The sequence below is a fragment of the Vicia villosa genome, unplaced genomic scaffold (assembly GCF_029867415.1).
Source record: "Vicia villosa cultivar HV-30 ecotype Madison, WI unplaced genomic scaffold, Vvil1.0 ctg.000073F_1_1, whole genome shotgun sequence".
In the NCBI taxonomy this organism is placed as follows: Eukaryota; Viridiplantae; Streptophyta; class Magnoliopsida; order Fabales; family Fabaceae; genus Vicia; species Vicia villosa.
In genome coordinates, this window is record NW_026704997.1 from 1,696,626 (window position 1) to 1,718,205 (window position 21,580).

The window sequence follows — 21,580 nt, forward strand, 5'->3', positions numbered from 1 at the left end:
AATCCATAGTTTTAGGACTACCTTCATATATTACAAAAGTTACTTCTCAAATACCTTCTTCCCCCATACCTATGATTAGGTATACATTATTATCTCCATTATCTTTTACTCAGAAAATTACTACTTTCTTGTCTTCGTAAATTAAACCTACTTGAAAATTAGGTCTTTACACTCCTCCACCTTCTACAAAATATTCTTTCATTATCAAAAATCTGTCAGAACCGGTTATCCATTTGGATCATATGTACTTTCATTTAGATGTGTCATTATTACAAGTTATTTCAAGAATTTTTCCTCCAAGATTTTTCTTTTTATCAAAAGACTTATTAAAAACTCGAGAATATTATGAATTTATTTTGGTTGATATTGATTCTCTTTCTCTTACTCATCAATATGATAAGAACGATAAATCAAAAATTAAGTTTTCCAAATTCAAAATTATTAAAATTTTATCTCCAGTGGATTGGAAAGAACCCCACAGAAAGAAAATCTTTCTCAAGGTCCTACTCTCCTCTAGCATACAATTATATGGATTACATGGACGTTTGGTCCAATTTCTTAGCAATTGAGTCATTTAACAACACTTGATTTATTTGGTTTAATGAAGATATTTCATTAAACTTTCACTATTAGTTTATCCAATGGTTTTAGTTTATTGGACCCAATTTGGATATTTTTCCAAATTATACTTCTAAAGCCTTCAATGACTTTACCTCTGATACTAGTTGTCCATCACACAAGGCTTTATTATCTTTTTGTGCATTTTTTGGAATTACTTGAATTAACTCATGAACATTTTCATCTGAGCAGTTATGGCAAGATTGTCCAGCTTCTCGGTTGGTTAAATTTTTTTTATTAAATGGTGGATTAAGTTTAATCCAAAACTGCTAACAACAACAAAGTTGGAAGCATCGTGTAAGGTTCATCCCAACCTTCGCAAAAATACCAATATTAGTTTAGAAGATACTGCATTTGGATCAATCTAAGTTTCTAGCTACTTTATCAGCTATACCAGCCATAATAATTTTTTAAGTAAATTGAAAGATGTTATGTCAGTTTTTTCAGAAAGTGATAGTGTTTCCAACACATTTGACTACTTGAATGGCAACGAAGATGAGTGTTATGACTTTAATGATCTTTGAAGATAAACATTACTTTTTAAAGATAAGATTCACTTTAGCTGACTTGCTACTTTATTTGTCGCGATGTAATAATTAAAGGCCATGTGGGCCACCACTATCTTTTAAATATATGTTTCAATAATTAGGCCTTGTCAGCCACTTACTTGTATAATATTAGGATTAATTTAATTTGGTTTTAAGTCACTGTGTTGTTTCCTCTATATAAAAGAGGGTTTAATTTGTTTAGAAGGGTATTCAAAAATTGAGAGACTCAATCTAGAAATCTTAAATTTGCAATCAACTCTTGTAAGTATTTTATCAATAAAATCATGTCTTTAAATACCTTCATCTTTACTTCTGCGTTTATCTTAGTTTTGACAATTCACTCTATTTTAAAAATTATTTTCACTATTGTAACCAAAAAAAAAAATTTCACTATTATTTTCCTTATTATCTATTCATCCGTCTTTGAAATTATCGATGTCAGCGTGTCCGTATCACGTGTGAGTGTTATAGACCGTGCTTCATAGAATTATGTGTCTATACACAATATATTTATAAAATATAATTGCCTTTAAAACATGACTAATCTTTGTTGAGCACCCTTGAATGCTGACCAATCTTATTTAACCCACAAGTGTTGAGGAATGATCACTCCTAAAGTGGATGTATGTGGGGCAGGGGCATGATATGATATCCACACATAACAAAGGATGGCACCGCTGCCAATGAGAGAAGATTCTAATGGATAATAATAATAACAAATATAATATTGAGCACAATATATGAGATTCAAAACTATTCACCATTCTCATTCCCACCAAATCATTCATTCATCCTTCAAAGCCATGCCAATGGAGGTTTTCTCTCTCACTTCAACCACCATTCCATCCACTCTCACACGTAGAGATACTGCAGTAGATAAACCTTCCTGTCATCTCAACCTTTCCAAACACTCACATTTCATGAGGTACCCTCTTATCACAACTCTCACCAACAGCAGAATCTGCAGTAACAATAGCATAAGAGCTCAAGCTTCAGGTGATAAATAAACATGCTCCAATTCCCATGCTTGTGTGTGTATGACTGTATGTGTGTTTTTGACATGTATGAATGTTTAATATGTATGTATCTTGATTCAAGGTTCAACAAAATCTAGTACTGCTGAGGGGATTCCTGAGAAAACAGATTCCAAGGATGATAACTTAGTTTTTGTTGCTGGTGCTACTGGAAAAGTTGGTTCAAGAACAGTCAGGTACATTTTCATTTTCACCTTTTGAGATAGAAACTTTTGTTTGCAAAAATGCTAATCAATGATAGTTTCATTCAGGGAGCTTATAAAGCTTGGTTTTAAAGTTAGAGCTGGAGTGAGGAGTACTCAGAAAGCTAGTGCATTGGTTCAGGTTAGGGTGATTAACTTACGATTACGACTAGTAGAAATAATTAGCTTCTTAATATGCATTAAAGATATGAATACATGATATGCAGAGTGTTAAACAATTGAAACTTGATGGTGCAAGTGGAGGGAGTGAAGGTAAGCCAAGAAAGTTTTTGACAGTAACAAATATGCTGCTGTGTTGGATAACAGAAAGTTTTTGGTTTTTAGCCCAGCTGTAGAGAAGCTTGAAATTGTGGAATGTGATTTGGAGAAGCCGGATCAAATTGGATCAGCATTAGGGAATGCATCAACTGTGATATGTACTATTGGTGCTAGTGAGAAGGAAATTTTCGATGTTACTGGACCTTGTCGAATCGATTATAGAGCCACCAAAAGCCTTGTTGATGCTGGTAACAAGAGCTTTCTTTCATTATGATTATGTTCATTGCTATTTCTTTTAGGCCTAAATGTGGAAAACTTTTTTTGTTTGTTTATTCTGTCATGGTGCTGCAGCAACTGTTGCCAAAGTAAATCACTTCATATTGGTTACTTCATTGGGAACAAACAAATTTGGTTTTCCTGCAGCTATTCTCAAGTGAGTTTCTCAAGCAGTAGTTATATTTTCATGTTCACATCGTAAAGAAGTTGAATTGATCGATTGGTTCTATTTGTATAGTTTATTTTGGGGAGTCTTGATTTGGAAAAGGAAGGCCGAAGAAGCTTTGATAGCGAGTGGAATTCCATATACAGTAAGTCATTGTAATTACGCAGAAGCAAAGCGCGTGTAGGTCCTAATTATCTTATTATAAAGTCATTATTATGTTATGTCACTGTTTTTTTAGATAGTGAGACCTGGTGGCATGGAGAGGCCTACTGATGCATACAAGGAAACACATAATGTAACTCTATCAACCGAAGATACTTTATTTGGGGGTCAAGTTTCAAATCTTCAGGTACATATATAGTTACATGGTTATAATACCGATATATGGAAGTTGAAACACATATGTAACTATATTGTTACGATATATAGATATATGGAAGTTGATAACTCTCTCAATGCAGGTTGCTGAACTCATGGCAGCAATGGCCAAGAATCCCGATCTTTCGTACTGTAAAATAGTAGAGGTCATTGCCGAGACAACTGCACCACTAACACCTGCCGAAAAACTTCTTACAACGATACCTTCTCAACGCCCTTACATTTCTTCGCCTAAGGTGAGTATTGCCTTATATAATAATCCCTCTGGTCCTTAATATAAGAAAAAATTTATTTTTTAGATTCATTGAATAATCAATGTACATCTTATAACGTATATTTACAACTTAATCAAAACATGTTAGTACAAACCAGACTTGTGAATTGATTAATAGTTTTATTTGGACGAAACAGAAACCAGATGCAGCAACTGTCAGCACTCCAGGTCCCTCTGCTAATGTTGTAGCGGACGTACCTGTCAGTAGTCCAGGTCCCTCTGCTAATGTTGTAGCGGAAGTACCTAGTATTGCTCCTCAAAAAGAAACAGAACAACCAAAACCAGTGGCGAAAACGGAACAGCCACTTTCTCCTTATACCGCGTAAGCCAGATTGCTAGTTTTTGTTGACAGTAAATATTTTTATGTGGACCAGTTGCAAAATAACTGATTTGGTATATACATTTTCAGTTATGATGATTTAAAGCCACCATCATCGCCTTCTCCAACTAAGCCTAGTGACAAGAAACAGATAAGCATCAGTGATGCAGTTCCAACACCTATTTCTTCAGTTCCAACACCTATTTCTTCGGATACTCCAAGTAGCATTCAAGAAATAGATGGCATTTCTCAGACAACATCTTCCTCAAAAGGGAAGGAGTCTCTATCTCCTTACGCAGCGTAAGCCGATTTATAATTTTATGGCGATATCATATATTAGTACAACCATCCCAGATTAGATTTGAACTTTTTTGTGTGTTTATAGATATCCTGATTTAAAGCCTCCTACTTCACCATCTCCGAGTGTACCAACTACATCAGTATCCAAGATTGATACGGTTGTAGTATCAAGCAATGGACCAGCTCAACTTTCTGTCGAAGATACACCAGAGGATGATGGGCAGCAGCGCCTTCATGAATCAAAGTCAAGACCACTTTCACCTTATGCAATGTAAGTTGATTCTTATTACAACTTGCCTTTGATTTTTCTTATTTATTCTCCAAATATTCTTGTTTCTTGTTGGAATTCTTGGAATGACTAAAACTTGAACTGGAAACTTGGAAGACATATTAGTAGTGTTTATATATTTCAAGTGGCTAAAATGGGTTGGGCCCCAAGAGATATCCAATTTTGTGAATGGGTGAAAACACACAACCATGGAACATTACCCGTCTGGCTCGGCTCAGGTCTTGGGCTTTGAACCAAATTTTTTAGTATCTAAAAGGATAAAAAAATTAATGTTGGCTGTAATTACGAATTAATTAATTAATTAATTAACGTTCCACGATTTTGCTTTCCTTGCTGACCAAGCTCCATAGCGGCTCCTTTTGGGCCGAACCGCTCCACTTCTCCCACGATTTTTTCTCCGTTCGGGTCAGATCCTCAACTATAAATAGCGATCTTCCCAACACTTGCAACTCATTCCAGATTTCCACATTCGAATTCTCTCTTCTCTCTCTGCTCTGCTTCATCTTCAATTTTTCTTTTGTTTCAAGTGGCTACTTCGCGCCAGCTACGCCTGGTTCCATTGCCAGAAACTGCAAGTGGTTTTAACACCATCATTGACTAGTCTTCGTACCATCAGAGGGTGGAACTCTAGAACGATTACTTACCGTGCAAGTAATAATTGTACAACGAGTTGTTTTACCCTGGAGGTGGCGCGATAGTTCGATTGTTTTGAATAACTTTGAACAGTGCTGCGAGACATCTTAAAGAGAGTGAATCGTTCTGCGACTCAACCCAGTAATTTCTTCTGTGGCTGAATTTTTAAAACTGAACTTTTTCTTGTGTTTATAGATATCCTGATTTAAAGCCTCCTAGTTCACCATCTCCGAGTGTACCAACTACATCAGTATCCAAGATTGATGATACGGTAGTAGTATCAAGCAATGGACCAACTCAACTTTCTGTGGAAGATACACCAAAGGATGAGGATGATGAGCAGCAGCACCTTCATGAACCAAAGTCAAGACCACTTTCACCTTATGCAATGTAAGTTGACTCTGATTCCAACTTTCCTTCAATTTTTCTTATTTATTCTATCCAAAGATTCTTGATTCCTTATTATAGAAGAAAGAAAGAAAGGGATTCGGAATGTTGATTGAGATCTATCTGCAGTCACTATTTGATCGTCATGACTATAGTAAGATTATGATATTATTATGCAAATGAACTTTTCAGGTATGAGGACTTGAAGCCTCCTGCATCACCACAACCTTCCTTCAGAAAATCCTAGGAAAAGTTTCCAACCTATGGAATCAGACAAGGTTAGAAATACAAATTATTCTTCGTAATATATATACTTGATTATCTACACTATAGTGGACTCTTGATTGTGATATAACTGTTGGATAAAATAGGATTGTTTTATTGAAGAGTTTATGCAGCAATACATATGGAGGATTGTCACTCAAAGTTGAAGATTGGAAGCACTTAGCTGAATGGAAATTTCCATGCCATTTATTTCTTGATAACCTTTTGAGGATATAGTCACTCAAAAGAGCACTGTGTTGTTTATATATATAATTTACTTTTCAAGGTCATTTTCCCATTTTATATTACTAAAATCAGCAGTAACAAGACTAAAGTCACATTCCAATCAAAGATTTCTCCAAACTATCTTAAAAGCAATTTCAATGGCTAGCATATGTCCTATAAGTTCAGCATGAAAATCATTCTAAACACCGAGATTGTTCACAAAACACTTGAGAGTAACTGCACTACTATCTCGCAAGATATCACTAACAAGCAGAAAGACCATAGCAACATCTGACAGTATGATAAATATACCTTCAGCCACCGTATTCTAGTGTTGACCATCGTTGAGCTCCATATGCCACGTTCTAAGATGCTTTCCATCATTCGATGATTTTTCAGCAAATTTCCTTTTTTTCTTACTTCACATAGATCATTATGTTCGGGTTCGGATATGCTGTTGTCACTTCTTTCGTTTAAGTTTCACCACTCCTATCATTCCTTGCAAAAAAAGGTAGGTTCTGCCAATTATGTAGGAGGAAGGATGGCATGGAAATCATTGAATTCAACCTCATTGTAGCTAATGCAATCGCTTTGGTTGTGTAGAGGTGTGATGTCGCGAACCAAAACTAATCAACTGATGCCCAAAATGCCTCTAACATAAGTGAACAGGTTTCTGTGCAAACAACCACACCGATTGCCTCTTTTGTTGAATAATATAATCAATCATGTTCACACTTCTCTTTACTTAAACCTTGGATCCTTGATTCAGGAGTATCATATGTCTGGCAACAAACTAATTTTGTGTCATCTCACTTATATCCCTCCTTATTGTTACTTTGAAAAATGTTGTAAGATGAGATTTCTTCAAATACAAGCAACATGAAAAAGTCTAACTTAGCATATACGAATGATTGTTCATTATGATTATATTTAAAAATGAAATTATTAATTGTTATATATCTTTATTTTGATTATAATAAAAAATAGAATTTTACAACTCATTGTCTTCCTCAAGACACACAACTTTTAGTCTCACATTTGTTGAACCTGCAAACAAACAATTATGTGGCATGAAGACCTTATTCTAGGATTGTTCAACACAAATGATACACAACACACCATCCAGATCCCACTGTACGCACGAGGCTGTTTTGATACTAGTCCTACTATGAATCGTAATTTTTGTTAAATCTGCATATCATGTATTGACCACTAGGAAAAAAAACTTATTTATTAATTTCTATTTAAAAATCTTCACTAAAGTTTTTCACTACTGATATTTAGGTAACCTAATCTGATTTGAGATCAGTTCAGACCGTCCGGATCGGATCGCAATAGCTGATAATCAATTCATCGTGATTTTTCTTATTAATTCCAGCGTCAACCACCACTAGGACAAAGAATTGATAATTTGTGTTAATATTTAAAAAAAAACACTTAATTGTAATTCTGGTCTCACTATTTTGTGTTTTTTTATTTATTTTGATTCTCTATTTTTAAAATCACTATTTTGGTCCCTACGGAAAAAATAAAATATATTAATAAAAATTACACATAACACTTAAAAAAAATTAAAATAATAATTTTTAAAATAAAAAAACAAAAAAACAAAAAACAAAATAAAATAACTAAATTTACAATTAAGCATAATAATAATCTATCATATAAGAAAAGTCTACCATTTCCCTTAGCTATGCCACATCAGCCTCTCTTCTCACAAAATTCCACATCATTCCTTTCCCATTGTAGCATTGAACTTTAAACCTCCAACCTCTCATGATCTCGCAATTACAAATTATTTACTTTCTCTGGCCATTCACATTCACAACTGCTTACACCACTAATGACCTCATATAATGCTTCTGCCTTCCAAGCCCCTTCTGCCTTCCAAGCCCTCCACACCTTCCACGTTCCAAAACACTTTTATCATTACTATATATAACCATCATACTTTCACAGTATCTATCATATTCATCAAACCTAATCGTGGAAAATTTTGGTTTATACTATTTTTGCAATTACAGCCATTCCCACGACTATTCATGTAGAAAATTTTGGTTTATACTATTTTTGCAATTACAGTCATTCCCACGACTATTCATGGACAAACCGAAATTTAACATTTTTTCTTTCTTTTCTGGATAGAAAATATCTTTCATGTTATTTGCACGTTGAATTTGTAGTGTATCATTCTGAAGTACTAATTGGCGTTTCATGACTATTCATGGACAAACCGAAATTTAACATTTTTTTCTTTCTTTTCTTGATAGAAAATATCTTTCATGTTATTTGCAGGTTGAATTTGTAGTGTATCATTCTGAAGTACTAATTGGCGTTTCATGTTATTTCCAGGTTGAATTTGTAATGTATCATTCTGAAGTACCAATTGGCGTCACTCCTATATGATTAGTTTTTTACATGGGTTGTTTCCAATCCCTATTTTCTATTTTTTTAGTAACAATTTAAATATTGTCCTAATATGTGTTTTGGATTTTTTTTCTGGCGCAGACAGTAGAAAACATCGTCTATACGATTCGTTTGAAATAAATATTCTTCTTTGACTGTCCCGAAAGTTTGAGCTGTAGAAGTAGAAATCAAGTTGGCTGGTGTCAAATTACTGGGTTATGCTTGCGCAAGTTTTGTCAAAAATGTAGATATTATACTATGTAAATAACATGATATTTTATGTTAATTCATAGAATGAACTTTAATTTTTTATATTTTAAGTGCAAATATTAATAAATAAATCTTAATTGATTGATTTTATGTTTAAGTGATATTTATATTAAATCTTAGTAATTATAGAAATTGTAGATATTATAATATGTAAATAAGATAATATTTTATATTAATTCATAGAACTAAAGAATATTTTAGTTAGGTCAAATTAAGAAATTAAGGTTATCAATATATACAAAGTTAGTTTTATAAAATATTATTGATATTTATTTATTATAAGGTCAAACAAAACAAAAAATAAAGATAAAATATTACAAATTAAAAATGTATACATAATTTTGAAATTTATAAGAAAATAGAATCAAAGAGTAAAGAAAAAAATATTATATTTGTTTAGGTAAATAAAGAGTTTTGAAATGAAAAGACATAAATCATTTACCTATAAAAAAATTAAATATCATAATCATTTTACTTGATTGCAACTTTAATTTTTGATTTAATCTGATTGCAACTTTTGATTTATTATTTTTAATTTTTTGATTTAATGTGATTACAATTTTTAACTTCTTATCCATAATAATCCAAACATTATGGTCGAATTGAACGTGATTTTAAAGAATGGTTTGTTGAAATAATGAAGCAGCACACCTATTTTTTTGATATGGAAATAATTGGTATATTATTGCAAATTTTAATAAATAAATTTCATTGATTAATTGATTTTATCTTTGAGTGATATTTATATTAAATCTTAGTAGCTATAAAAATTATAGATATTATAATATATAAATAACATAATATTGTATATTAATTCATATAACTAAAGAATATTTTAGTTAGGTCAAATTAAAAAAATTAAGTTTATCAATATATATATATATATATATATATATATATAATTTATAAAGTTAGTTATATAAAATATTATTGATATTTATTTATTCTAAGGTCGAACAAAAAATAAATAAATATAGAATATAATAAAATATTACAAATTCAAAACATATACATAATTTTGAAATGTATAAGAAAATAGAATCAAAGAATAAAGAAAAAAACAGTATATTTTTTTAGGTAAATAAAGAGTTTAGAATGAAAAGACATAAATCATTTACTTATAAAAAAAGTTAAATATCATAATTATCTTTAGTAATCATTGATAGATTGATTGCAACTTTTAATTTATGATTTAATGCATGTGATTGCAACTTTTGATTTCTTATTCTTTTAGTACTTACCATATGTATATTTAAATTATTAGATTTGAGAAAATATTGTACTTTTATATCTTACAAAATTATATTGTTTTTACAATATTGTATGATTTACCTAAAAATAATATAATTTTGAGTAAATATTGTACTTTTGTATGATTTACCTAAAATTATGTAATTTTGTAAGATATAAAAGCCTTTTTAATGACCCATACCTTAAAATCAGTACGTTGGGAATAATTTAATTGATATAGAATCAATACATTAAAATCATATCAATTACTTACCAATATCTTAATTGGTATAAAATAAATACGTTACAAATATATTTAGTACTCCAATTATATTGATGTTGTATCACCAAAAATTGAGTAAATCATATTATCATTAAAAATTAATAAATATAATTTATCTCACTTGATTTCCTTCAAAATTATTTAATAGAAACTTTCCAAAATAATGAATTTATCAACATACTTTTGAAACCAAATTTCATATGGTTAGAAGATTTTTAACCTCTCATTTAACAAAAGGATAAATATTATTAGATAAATATTTTAATAAAATGTTTTAGGCATATCATTGCTTTTATATATTGTATGGAGTTTTTTGATAAAAAATTCATAGATATTATTATAAAAATAAAGTATATTTTCAAAATATTTAAAATACAACATGTGCCATCGTCATTCTCTGTATAGAAAAACTAACTACTATTTTCTATTTTCACTTTAATAAGATTTCTTACTAATACTACTAAATTATTTAAAATATAAAATATGAAAGTTATATATATATATATATATATATATATATATATATATATATATATATATATATATATATATATATATATATATATATATATATATATATAAATGAAATTTTTTAGAGATTATTAAATGAAATAAATATATTAGATCTATTGACTTTTTGTAAAAAAAATATTTAAAAATAACTATGGGTGTTAATAAGCATAAGTAATCGAATGAAACATAAGTATTGTATGAATAAATAGTAATAGAATGAAACATAAGTAATGTATGAATAAGTAGTAATAGAATGAAACATAAGTAATATATGAATAAATAATATCAAAATTGTATGATATTTTTTATTAATCATACAATTTGTTTGTCATTTATAAAATTTAAAATTTAATTGAACAAGTTCATCAATAATCAATATATATATTTATCTATATATAATATAATATAATTGAAATATTACCATTAAAACTTTAATGGGTCAATTCTATCCAAATACAAAATAATATATTACGGATACACACGGGTAATTATATGGTACGCACATATGGTACTGATATTAACACATTTAATTAAATGTAATAACGAGAATAAGTTTACAATTGATTTAAATAGTTGGCTTAATTGCAACTTTGGTCCCCCTACTTTGTCTTTTTCTCGATTTTAGTCCCCCCATTTTTAAAACCACGATTTTGATCCCCTTTTGAGTTTTCTAATGAAAAAGAGACAAGAATAGGGACTAATTTTGCAGAAAAAAACAAAATAGAGGGGCGAAAATTGTACAGAAAACTTAAAAAAGGACTAAAATAGTGATTTTTAAAATAGAGGGATCAAAATCAAGAAAAAGACAAAATAGGAGGATTAAAGTTGCAATTAAGCCTAAATAGTTTTATAAATAATTCCAAAACAAAAATATTTATATATAGGAATAAGTAACTATTGATTCAAATATTTTATATATGGAATAATATATTTGATTTGTAAATTGAGTTTAATCAATTATATTAAATATTTATTATTAATTGTATTATATAATTTGATAGAATATTTCTTCATTATAATTTGTCAATTTAAGATTTTTGTTATTATAAAAAAATTTAATTATCATCAAATATTTTTAAACAATGTTAAAATTAATTTATTTTTGTTTCAAAAATATCATCAAAATATTGAATATTAATAGAAACATGAAGTTACTGATAAAAAAATTGAATATTAACGGGAACATGTAGTTATTAATCAAAATATTGAATATTAATAGAATTTTTTTTAATATTAATGGGTACATGAAGTTACTAATCAAAATATTGAATATTAAAGATAATATTAAATTACTGATCAAAATATTAAATGTATTGAATATTAACGGAAACATGAAGTTACTGATAAAAAATGGCATGTTAACGAGAGCATAAAGTTACTGATCAAAATATTGAATATTAACGAGAACACGAAGTTATTGATCAAACTATTGAATATTAACGGGAAAACAAAGTTATTGATCAAACTATATTGAATATTAACGGGAACATGTAGTTATTAATCAAAATATTGAATATTAACGAGAACATGAAGTTAGTAATCAAAATATTGAATATTAACGTGAGTATTAAATTACAGAGCAAAGTATATAATATTAACGGGAACATGGAGTTACTGCTAAAAATATTGAATAATAACAGAAACATGACGTTATTAATCAAACTATTGAATATTAACAGGAACAAATTTGAAACATTAACAGAAACACGAAGTTAGTGATCAAAATAATGAATATTAATGGGAACTTGAAGTTATTGATCAAAATATTGAATTTTAACGGGAACATGAAGTTACTGAACAAAATATTGAATATCAACGAGAACACGAAATTACTGATCAAAATATTAAATATTAAGGGGAACATGAAGTTACTGGTCAAAATATTGGATATTAATGGGAAATGAAGTTTATTGATCAAAATATTGAATATTAGTGGGAACACGGAGTTACTGATCAAAATATTGAATATTAACGGGAGCACGGAGTTATTGATTAAAATATTAAATATTAATGGGAGCACAAAGTTAATGATCAAAATTTTGAATATTATCGAAAACATTAAGTTACTATCCAAATTTTAAAAATTAACAGGAACAAATTTTGAATATTAACGGGAACACAAAGTTACTAATCAAAATAATAAATGTTGACGGGAACAAGGAGTTATTGACAAAATATTGAATATTAACAGGAACATTAAGTTACTGATAATTTTTTTGAATATTAACGGAAACGAATTTGGAATATTAACGGGAACACGAACTTATTGATCAAAATAATGAATATTAACGGGAACAAGGAGTTACTGATCAAAATAATGAATATTAACAAGAACATGAAGTTACTGATCAAAATTTTGAAAATTAACGGGAAGAAATTTGAAATATTAACGGGAATACGAAGTTACTTATCAAAATAATGAATATTAACGGGAACATGAAGTAACTGGTCAAAGTATTTTTCTATTAATTATGCATTTTGAATGAATCATTATTATAAATGGAGTTTGTAGTGGTTTCTCATTGGCCTACCAGACAGAGCTGATAGTTTGAGATTGGGCTGATAGTTTGTAGTTATAATTGAGCCAAAATAATTAATTTTTTCCTTAGCTAGCAAAAAATAATCGATTCTCCTTAGCTGATAGTTGGAGACTGGGCTAATAGTTATCACTAATTGAATTATATAATTTGATTGAATATTTCTTCATTATAATTCGTGAATTTGCGATTTTAAAACTTTTCCTTCATTATAATTTGTTAAATAAAATATTACTATTTTTATAACTTTTTCAATTTTACCAAAAACTTAATCTTTTACTAATATCTTTTATTTTTCTCAATTACAATACGCGAAAACGACGGGTACCCGTGCGTTCACTAGTTTCTACTAAATTGATTACCCGTTAAAATAAAATGTTTTACTAAATTTCCTAATAATCCTTTCATTTTGGATTATTCTTAGTTTTAACCACCTGGTTGCCCAATTCAGTGCACGCGTGGCATTAACACCGTTTTCTCTGCCGGCGCTAGGGTTCAGACTCAATAATGGCCGATACACACCCAACGCCGACGGAAAACGTCACACCTTCAACCGCATCCGCTTACCTTAACCCTTCCTACTGGTAAGTGCCAATCAAAGCTTCTTAACATCTTCATTGATATTTTTTCTGAATTTCTTAGAATTTGGTGCTTCCGTTTCTTTCAGGAATGATAGATTCTCAAAGGAGGAGAAATATGAGTGGTTCAAAGATTATTCCCATTTCCGTCACATTATTCAACCTCACCTAACGCCCAGTTCCTCTGTACTGGAGCTTGGATGTGGAAACTCACAAATGTGTGATGGTTTGTATAAAGATGGAACAACAAACATAACTTGCATTGACCTTTCACATGTTGCAGTCAATAACATGCAAAACCGTTTACTTTCTCAGGGATTCAAAGGTTCATTTTTTATTCCATCTATTCCATAATTAATTACTCGTTGACTAACTAGTAACTGTTGATATCAACTTTCTCAAGATCTGCTTATATTTTGTTCATTTGTTGTGTGTGGATTTCTTAATTTTCCGTGTTTGTTTGCATTTGTGATTATTAGACATAAAAGTGATGCAAGCCGATATGCTAGAGCTACCTTTTGAGGATGAGTGTTTTGATTTGGTTATCGAGAAAGGAACTATGGTAAATTAGATGATTCTCCTTTCACCTATAACGCGATTTCAGCTCGACACTCTAAACTAGTTATGATTCCTACATGTTCTAAGCTTGAGCATTAAATATGAATATGTTAACTTTGATTTTGAAGGATGTATTGTTCGTGGATAGCGGTGACCCATGGAATCCAAAGCCGGAAACTATGTCCAAGGTCATGTCCACATTGAAAGGTGTTCACAGGGTTTTGAAAGAGGATGGCATATTTATCTCGATAACTTTTGGCCAGGTTTGAAGAACGAACTGTTAGTCCTTATGTCTTTATTTTGGTCCGGCCTTTATTCTAATCTGCTTAAAATTCATGCCAGCCACATTTCAGGCGTCCTATATTTAATAAACCAGATTTCACCTGGTCTGTTGAGTGGACTACTTTCGGTGAAACCTTTCACTATTTTGTCTATGTTCTAAAGAAGGTTAGTCATCCGCATAGCCTCATTTTTCATTTTCTCTGTGATGAAAAATGATAACTCACTACATAGATTTCATCACGAAAATGGCATGAAGTTGATAAGGACTGCAATTCATATGCATGTTATTATAACTGTTCTGTATCTCTGTTTTAACTATGATAGATGGATATTTTTCAGGGACAAAGAACATCATATGAAGATATACAACCTGTTAAGAGGTTTGAAGTGCCGACTTTTAATCTGTTCCACGAGGAGTTAGAAAGTGAAGATTTTGCTTTTCTAATCAATGTTGATGAGTTGAACAGTTAGGCAGTATTGTAGGAAGTTTTGTTACCAATTTTAAATACTTTTCCTTGCTGCAATTTTGATCCATTTATTTTGAAGTAGGAACAAGATTAATGTTAGGCACACTGATGTACCATAGTAATTCTAGTTCTAGTTTGTTGAAAACTAAATGAAACAATATTCAAATTTCTTCTATATGGAAAAGCAGTTTACATATACATTATCGAAAGTATACTAAATTTATTGTATATACTATGTCTTAACCAGTATTCATAGACCATTTGTCACTCAAAAATGTCTATCTAAAGGAAAAAAGGACAAGTTTTAAATGCAAAGTTTTGGGTTAGAATATCACTATTTTAAAAAAACTTGAACTCCTAACTCTATTTGTTTAGATTACAAAGTCTTTGAATATCTTAGAACTGTGTTCATTAATGCTTAGTGGCTTGGATGTGAGAGTTAAAGAGTGAAGTGATAACCATAATCTTGAATTTGATTTTCACCTTCAGTAAATACTAATAGAAACACACTTCAAATGTTCAGTAATCCATCTCTAAATCAAGACTCAGATTCTATTGACAGGAAACAATTCTTCCAGCAGCTCTTTTTCCTTAATGGATGATTTTCGAATCATCAAAGCTTTCAATGATGTTTAGTATTCCATCTCCAAGATCAAGACTCAGGTTGTATTGACAGGAAACAATTCTCCCAACAACTCTTTTTTTGATGGTTGACTTTTCGAATTATCAAAGCTTTCAATGTCTTTATAAAACCTTGGAAAGCTCCTTAAATCATAGAAGTGTTTTGGCAGCTACCTATTTTTATTTAGATCAAATGTAACTGTGATAGAGCCTATATAATCATGATCTCTCTCCTACGGAATATGGTGGAACTTTTCGAGATAGAGGAGGAGGTTCCCTCTTGGCTTTTACTGAATAAGTCAAGTGGCCTTCAACTCAAGAGTTTTGTGTAGTGTTAAGAGCCATGAAAATCTCTATGAATAAAAATTGGGCTAAACTATGGATTAAAACAGATTCCAACATGGTAGTGCAAGCACTCTCAGTTTTCTTTGGCGCCTTGGCAAGTAAGTAATTAGTGGAAGACTTATAGAATTTTTTTCTTTTCTTTTCAAATTGACACTTTTACATTTCTCACATTTATAGAGAATAAAACTCTCGTGCAAACTTTTTTTGCTAATCTAGGATTCTCTTTGAGTTCTCTAACTATTTTTGAGTTTATTCCTCTAAAAATTAAAAATGGCTTTATACAAAATAGGTTAGTATGTTTTTCTTTAAATTTTTACAAGATTTGTAGGTACTACCGATTGACATATTAACATTGGTAGTTTCAAGAAACAAGCTAACCTTTTAAGATTATAGAAAATATGCTAAAACATACGTTTAATCTCTTATTTTTAAGCTGAAGTTTATTTTGGTCCCCTATATATATATATATATATATATATATATATATATATATATATATATATATATATATATATATATATATATATATATATATATATATATATATATATATGATTAATTTGTTCAAAGTTAGTTCTTTCTGTCTATTATAATCAAACAACGTTAAAGCATGCTCAAGTGACATATGTGTCAACATTATCATTTCTTCTTCACCAGCCTTGAAATTTATGTTTTCATTGTTGAACTAAATTTGATTATTTGAATTGTATCCTTTCTTTTTTAAGTTGCATGTCTCTGATACATTAAGAGGGATACCTCTATATGGTTTTGTTGCTTGTCCCTTAAGCTTTACTTTGAATTCAGTTTCATCTTTAAGTTTTCTCTTCAATTGTCCATCTTTAAGGATCAATTATTGATCTGTGTTTTAGCATGCATAATTCAAAATGTTTGCGTTTGAGTATGGATACTATGCTTTAAGTAAATTAGTCGAGTTTTGTTAAACAAGAACCATAATTGAGATTGATTCAAGTCATGCCAAAAGTAGAACCTCAAAATATCTTTGAAAACTTGAGTTTTTGGGAGTGTGATTCGAATCACACATTCCCTTTAGTCGAATCAAACAAGGCAATTTGGGCTGTGTTGTAACATATGAGTCGAATCACTTCTTGTTTTGATTTGAATCGCACCTTGTTTTGATTTGAATCATACACATTGTGAGTCAAATCACAGGTTGTGCATGAGTCGAATCACAGACTCTTCTTCAGTCTCTGCCAAGTTTGAGTCGAATCATGTTATTTGAATTATAGTCTGGTTGAGTCGAATCATATTATTTGAATTATAGCATGGTTGAGTCAAATCATGCATTAGCCTTGACTTGAGTCACAGAAAAACAAGTCTCTCTTTAAGTATAGATCTTGGTCCACATTACTTTGTTAACTTGGCTCAATTTACCAAATGCTATTGACACGAATCAAACATGATTTTTTACTTCTTTTTGTGCTTCATCTCCAGCACCTATAAATCATTTTTATCTCTCAACCTTTTCTAAAGTTAGAAAATAAATTCTTTCATTGATGATTTAAAAAACCCATAAACCACTTGTTCTTACATTTTCAAAAGAGTTTTGAACCTTTCTTGAATAACTTGCAATTAATTTCTTTCATATTCTATTTAATTCTTTTTCCATTGTTGCAGGGATTTGAATCTTATCTTGAAAGATTCGTGATTGATTTAGGAGACTTGTTTTGGATATAACGTTTCTTTGATATTTGTTTAAGATTTTAGAGGCTTGCAAGAGTGTGTGGTGTTGTGACTAGTTGTGACAATTTTAGTGCAAAAGAAAAAGGTTATTCTTTTCAGGTTGACCTTGGTAGTACTGTGCGGAAGTCTACAAACATGGTAGGAGTTCTTTTGATCTTTGGACATACCAACGCTCAAGATAACAGATAAATTATATGGAAACTTTCGCAGATGAAGACTTAAGAGCAGGTTGTTAGGGATGGAAGATTCAATAAGTGATCACGAGTAAAGATTTTGCATAGAGCAAATGAGGGTTGAGAGGAAGAAAGATAATTTTTTTTTGAAAAATGAGGGAAAAGAAACCCTAGCATGTTATATACTCCCCTTTGTGATCTCATATGATCGTGACAAGTGTCACACATGCACCATGCCAGTTTATCGAATCATGCGTAGCATTCCAATGATAACTTCCCATGCGTTTGCCTTCATCACCCTTAATTACTTTGACTCATTGGGAGTCTCTTGATCATGGGGCCATTGTTTAGTCAAACAATATTGACTATATTTGGGCTTAAGCAGTACTGGGCTTGCGCCCATTATCTTCACACCCCTTATTGTTGTTTGCAATGCCCCTTTATTGGACTTTTTGATGTTTTTCTGCTAACCCATCTTTGTTTTTTCTTTTCTTTTCTTAATATTTTATGCTTCACTTTCTTTTTATTTGTAATATTATGATATGCGATTAGTTACATTTTATTTTAATAATCATGCTAAATTTAATTTAGAATAAATCAAGAATCAGAATTAAAATTAACCATTTCACAAAAAGAATAACAATGCTTGATCCAACGTCAAGCCTTTTCTCGAATAAATTTAGTCGAACGCGACGCAAATCTTTGATCCAACGTCAAGTACCTTTTTCGATTAATTAAAATCATTTCAAAATCAATTAAAACACTTGATACATCGTCAAGTTGTTTTCAAATTTGAACGCTTTCAAACTTTTTTCGCAATAAAGTTGAAAGAGAAAGGACAATTGAATGCACATCCTTTTGAAATCTTAATAGTCGGGCGTAAGGTGCACATTTTGTTCAAAATGACTATTCGTCTTTCCACCTAAAATACATTAATTAAGCTTGGAATAAAGGGACAATTGGATGCGCATCTATTATAAACCCGAGTAAACGAACACAAGATGCATTCCTTGTTCAAACAGTTACTCATATTCAACAAAGATATTTTTCATAAACATGGACGAAAGAGGACAATTGGATGCACATCCTTTTGAAACCTTGCGTAAATGAGTGCATGGTGCACACCTTGTTAAAATGGTTACTTGACTCCTTATAAAATCAATTTCAAACTCATCAAATTATCTTTTTTTGCCCTAGCGCGACTCTAAAAATGTTTCATAAACGAATGATGTTTTATCCATTCCAACGTAAAACAAGCAAACGCTTCAGCCTCCCATGCTCTAGCAACAAGCAATGTTTAACCGCTCGGATATGATCAGACATGGATCACTTTCTTCGCGAAACAAGCAGACGCTTCAAACTTCCATGCGTGAGCAACAGGCAATGTTTAACTGCTGGAATGCGATTAGGCAATGATCAATTTCTACGGGAAACAAACACACGCTTCAGCCTCCCATGCACGAGCAACAAGCAATACTTAACCCCTTGAATACGATCTTAGCATCATTCACTGAAAACAACCAACAAATTCATGGTTTTCTACCATGAACTACGAAGCTCTGATTTTCCCATTGCACCTGGGACTTTGTACGCACAAGATTTTGAAATCTCGGCGAGCACAATAATAAAAAATCTAATTTCAAAGGGTCTCATTGAGTAGAACGGGTGTGAGTGATGCTAATACCTTTCCCTTGAGTAGAACGGGTGTGAGTGATGCTAATACCTTTCCCTTGTAAAACCGACTCTTGAACTCGCTTCTAGCTGTGACGACCATTTTCTTTTCTTTCGTGGGTTTTATCGATATTTTTCCTTTCCTATGGAATGATTAGAGTTCAGTGGTGACTATGTTATATTTTGAGTGTTCCTTACGCTCGGGTATTTTTTGCGTTGCGATAGTACTAAAGACTTTATGAAGTACAAATAGAATTTCTTATTCATATCGTTCGACAACCCAAGGTACCATCCTTACTGCCAATTCAGGATTCTTTAAAATTTGAAGGATTGGATAATTAATTTTTACCATCACACGATGCCTTTGGAAGTAAGACCTCAACTTCCTTGTTGTTATCAAAATCGCTAGCGCCTATTGCACCTGGGACTTTGTACGCACAAGATTTTGAAATCTCGGCGAGCACAATAATAAAAAATCTAATTTCAAAGGGTCTCATTGAGTAGAACGGGTGTGAGTGATGCTAATACCTTTCCCTTGTAAAATCGACTCTTGAACTCGCTTCTAGCTGTGACGACCATTTTCTTTTCTTTCGTGGGTTTTATCGATATTTTTCCTTTCCTATGGAATGAATAGAGTTCAGTGGTGACTCTGTTATATTTTGAGTGTTCCTTACGCTCGGGTATTTTTTGTGTTGCGACAGTACTAAAGACTTTATGAAGTACAAATAGAATTTCGTATTCATATCGTTCGACAACCCAAGGGACCATCCTTACTGCCAATTTAGGATTCTTTAAAATTTGAAGGATAGGATAATTAATTTTTACCATCACACGATGCCTTTGGAAGTAAGACCTCAACTTCCTTGTTGTTATCAAAATCGCTAGCGCCTATCTCTCTTTCTTATGATATCTTAGCTTTATGCCATTGAACACTTTGGTGACAAAATAGACAGACTATTCGGCCTTATCCTTCTCATGGACAAGTAGAGAGCTTATCACCTTGTCTGTCACCAAGAAATATAGTTACAAAATACACTCTCTTCTGAGGCTATTAATACATGCGGAGTTCCTGAAAGAGATTCCAACCTCGTGAACGCCTCTTCATATTCGTTCATCCATTCAAACTTTTCCTTCTTCTTCAGAGTGTCGAAGAGGTGAAAAGTCTGGTTGTAACACCCCAATTTTCCTGTCGAATATTTTTAAAAATCAGAGTTACAAAATTTCAACACATAAATGTGATGCTACATTTACTTCTCAAGACCACGACATTTAATCGCATGTAAAACAGATACATAACACATAAATTCGGATGAACCGATAACAACATAATATACTCTTTAAAAGTAAAACAACTTTTAAATTAAGAAGCGAAATCACAAACTTTAACTCAAATGACATAACATCTTTGTCCAATTGAAAACAACTTCAATGCAATAAATTACTTAATAAAATCAACTTAAAATTCAACAACTGAAGTAATAACAACAATAAAGCAACAAGCGTTCATTCCCCCGAGTGTTACGTATCAGAGCAACGACACCGACTCGAACTACTGAAGGCTGCGTTGCACAGGTATCGGTACGTACCCAGTACCCGGTACGGGGTACGGCATTTTTAAAAAAACTAAGGTACGAGTACGTTAGTATAATGCTTTAAAAATTCAATTATAAAAATAACTAAAAAATTATATTATTTAAATAACGATAAAATAATAAAATTAAAAAATAGTTTGCTTAAATAAATAACACTTAAAACTATTAATAAATCATAAAA

General features: G+C 31.0%; 2 protein-coding genes across 4 annotated transcripts; both read left to right on the plus strand.

Annotated features, from left to right (window-relative positions):
- The first annotated feature begins 1,893 nt into the window (after positions 1-1,893).
- LOC131623545 (protein TIC 62, chloroplastic) lies at positions 1,894-6,298 on the plus strand. Of its 3 annotated transcripts, none has more exons than XM_058894557.1 (15): positions 1,897-2,162; positions 2,265-2,376; positions 2,452-2,524; positions 2,610-2,655; positions 2,733-2,909; positions 3,013-3,094; positions 3,176-3,248; positions 3,342-3,452; positions 3,565-3,717; positions 3,893-4,077; positions 4,165-4,374; positions 4,460-4,645; positions 5,492-5,686; positions 5,876-5,961; positions 6,071-6,298. In XM_058894557.1, exons 1-14 carry the CDS (start codon positions 1,907-1,909, stop codon positions 5,928-5,930), a joined length of 1,914 nt encoding a protein of 637 aa, XP_058750540.1. In that variant the 5' UTR covers positions 1,897-1,906; the 3' UTR covers positions 5,931-5,961; positions 6,071-6,298. The 3 variants fall into 3 exon arrangements, with proteins under 3 accessions (XP_058750541.1, XP_058750540.1, XP_058750539.1); XM_058894556.1 differs by having other exon boundaries at positions 1,898-2,162; positions 6,055-6,232; XM_058894558.1 differs by lacking the exon at positions 4,460-4,645 and having other exon boundaries at positions 1,894-2,162; positions 6,055-6,298.
- A 7,527-nt stretch (positions 6,299-13,825) lies between these two features.
- Positions 13,826-15,524, plus strand: LOC131623505 (uncharacterized). Its single transcript, XM_058894514.1, has 6 exons — positions 13,826-13,995; positions 14,079-14,314; positions 14,469-14,551; positions 14,676-14,810; positions 14,890-14,994; positions 15,169-15,524. Exons 1-6 carry the CDS (start codon positions 13,919-13,921, stop codon positions 15,298-15,300), a joined length of 768 nt encoding a protein of 255 aa, XP_058750497.1. The 5' UTR covers positions 13,826-13,918; the 3' UTR covers positions 15,301-15,524.
- The last annotated feature ends 6,056 nt before the right edge of the window (positions 15,525-21,580 follow it).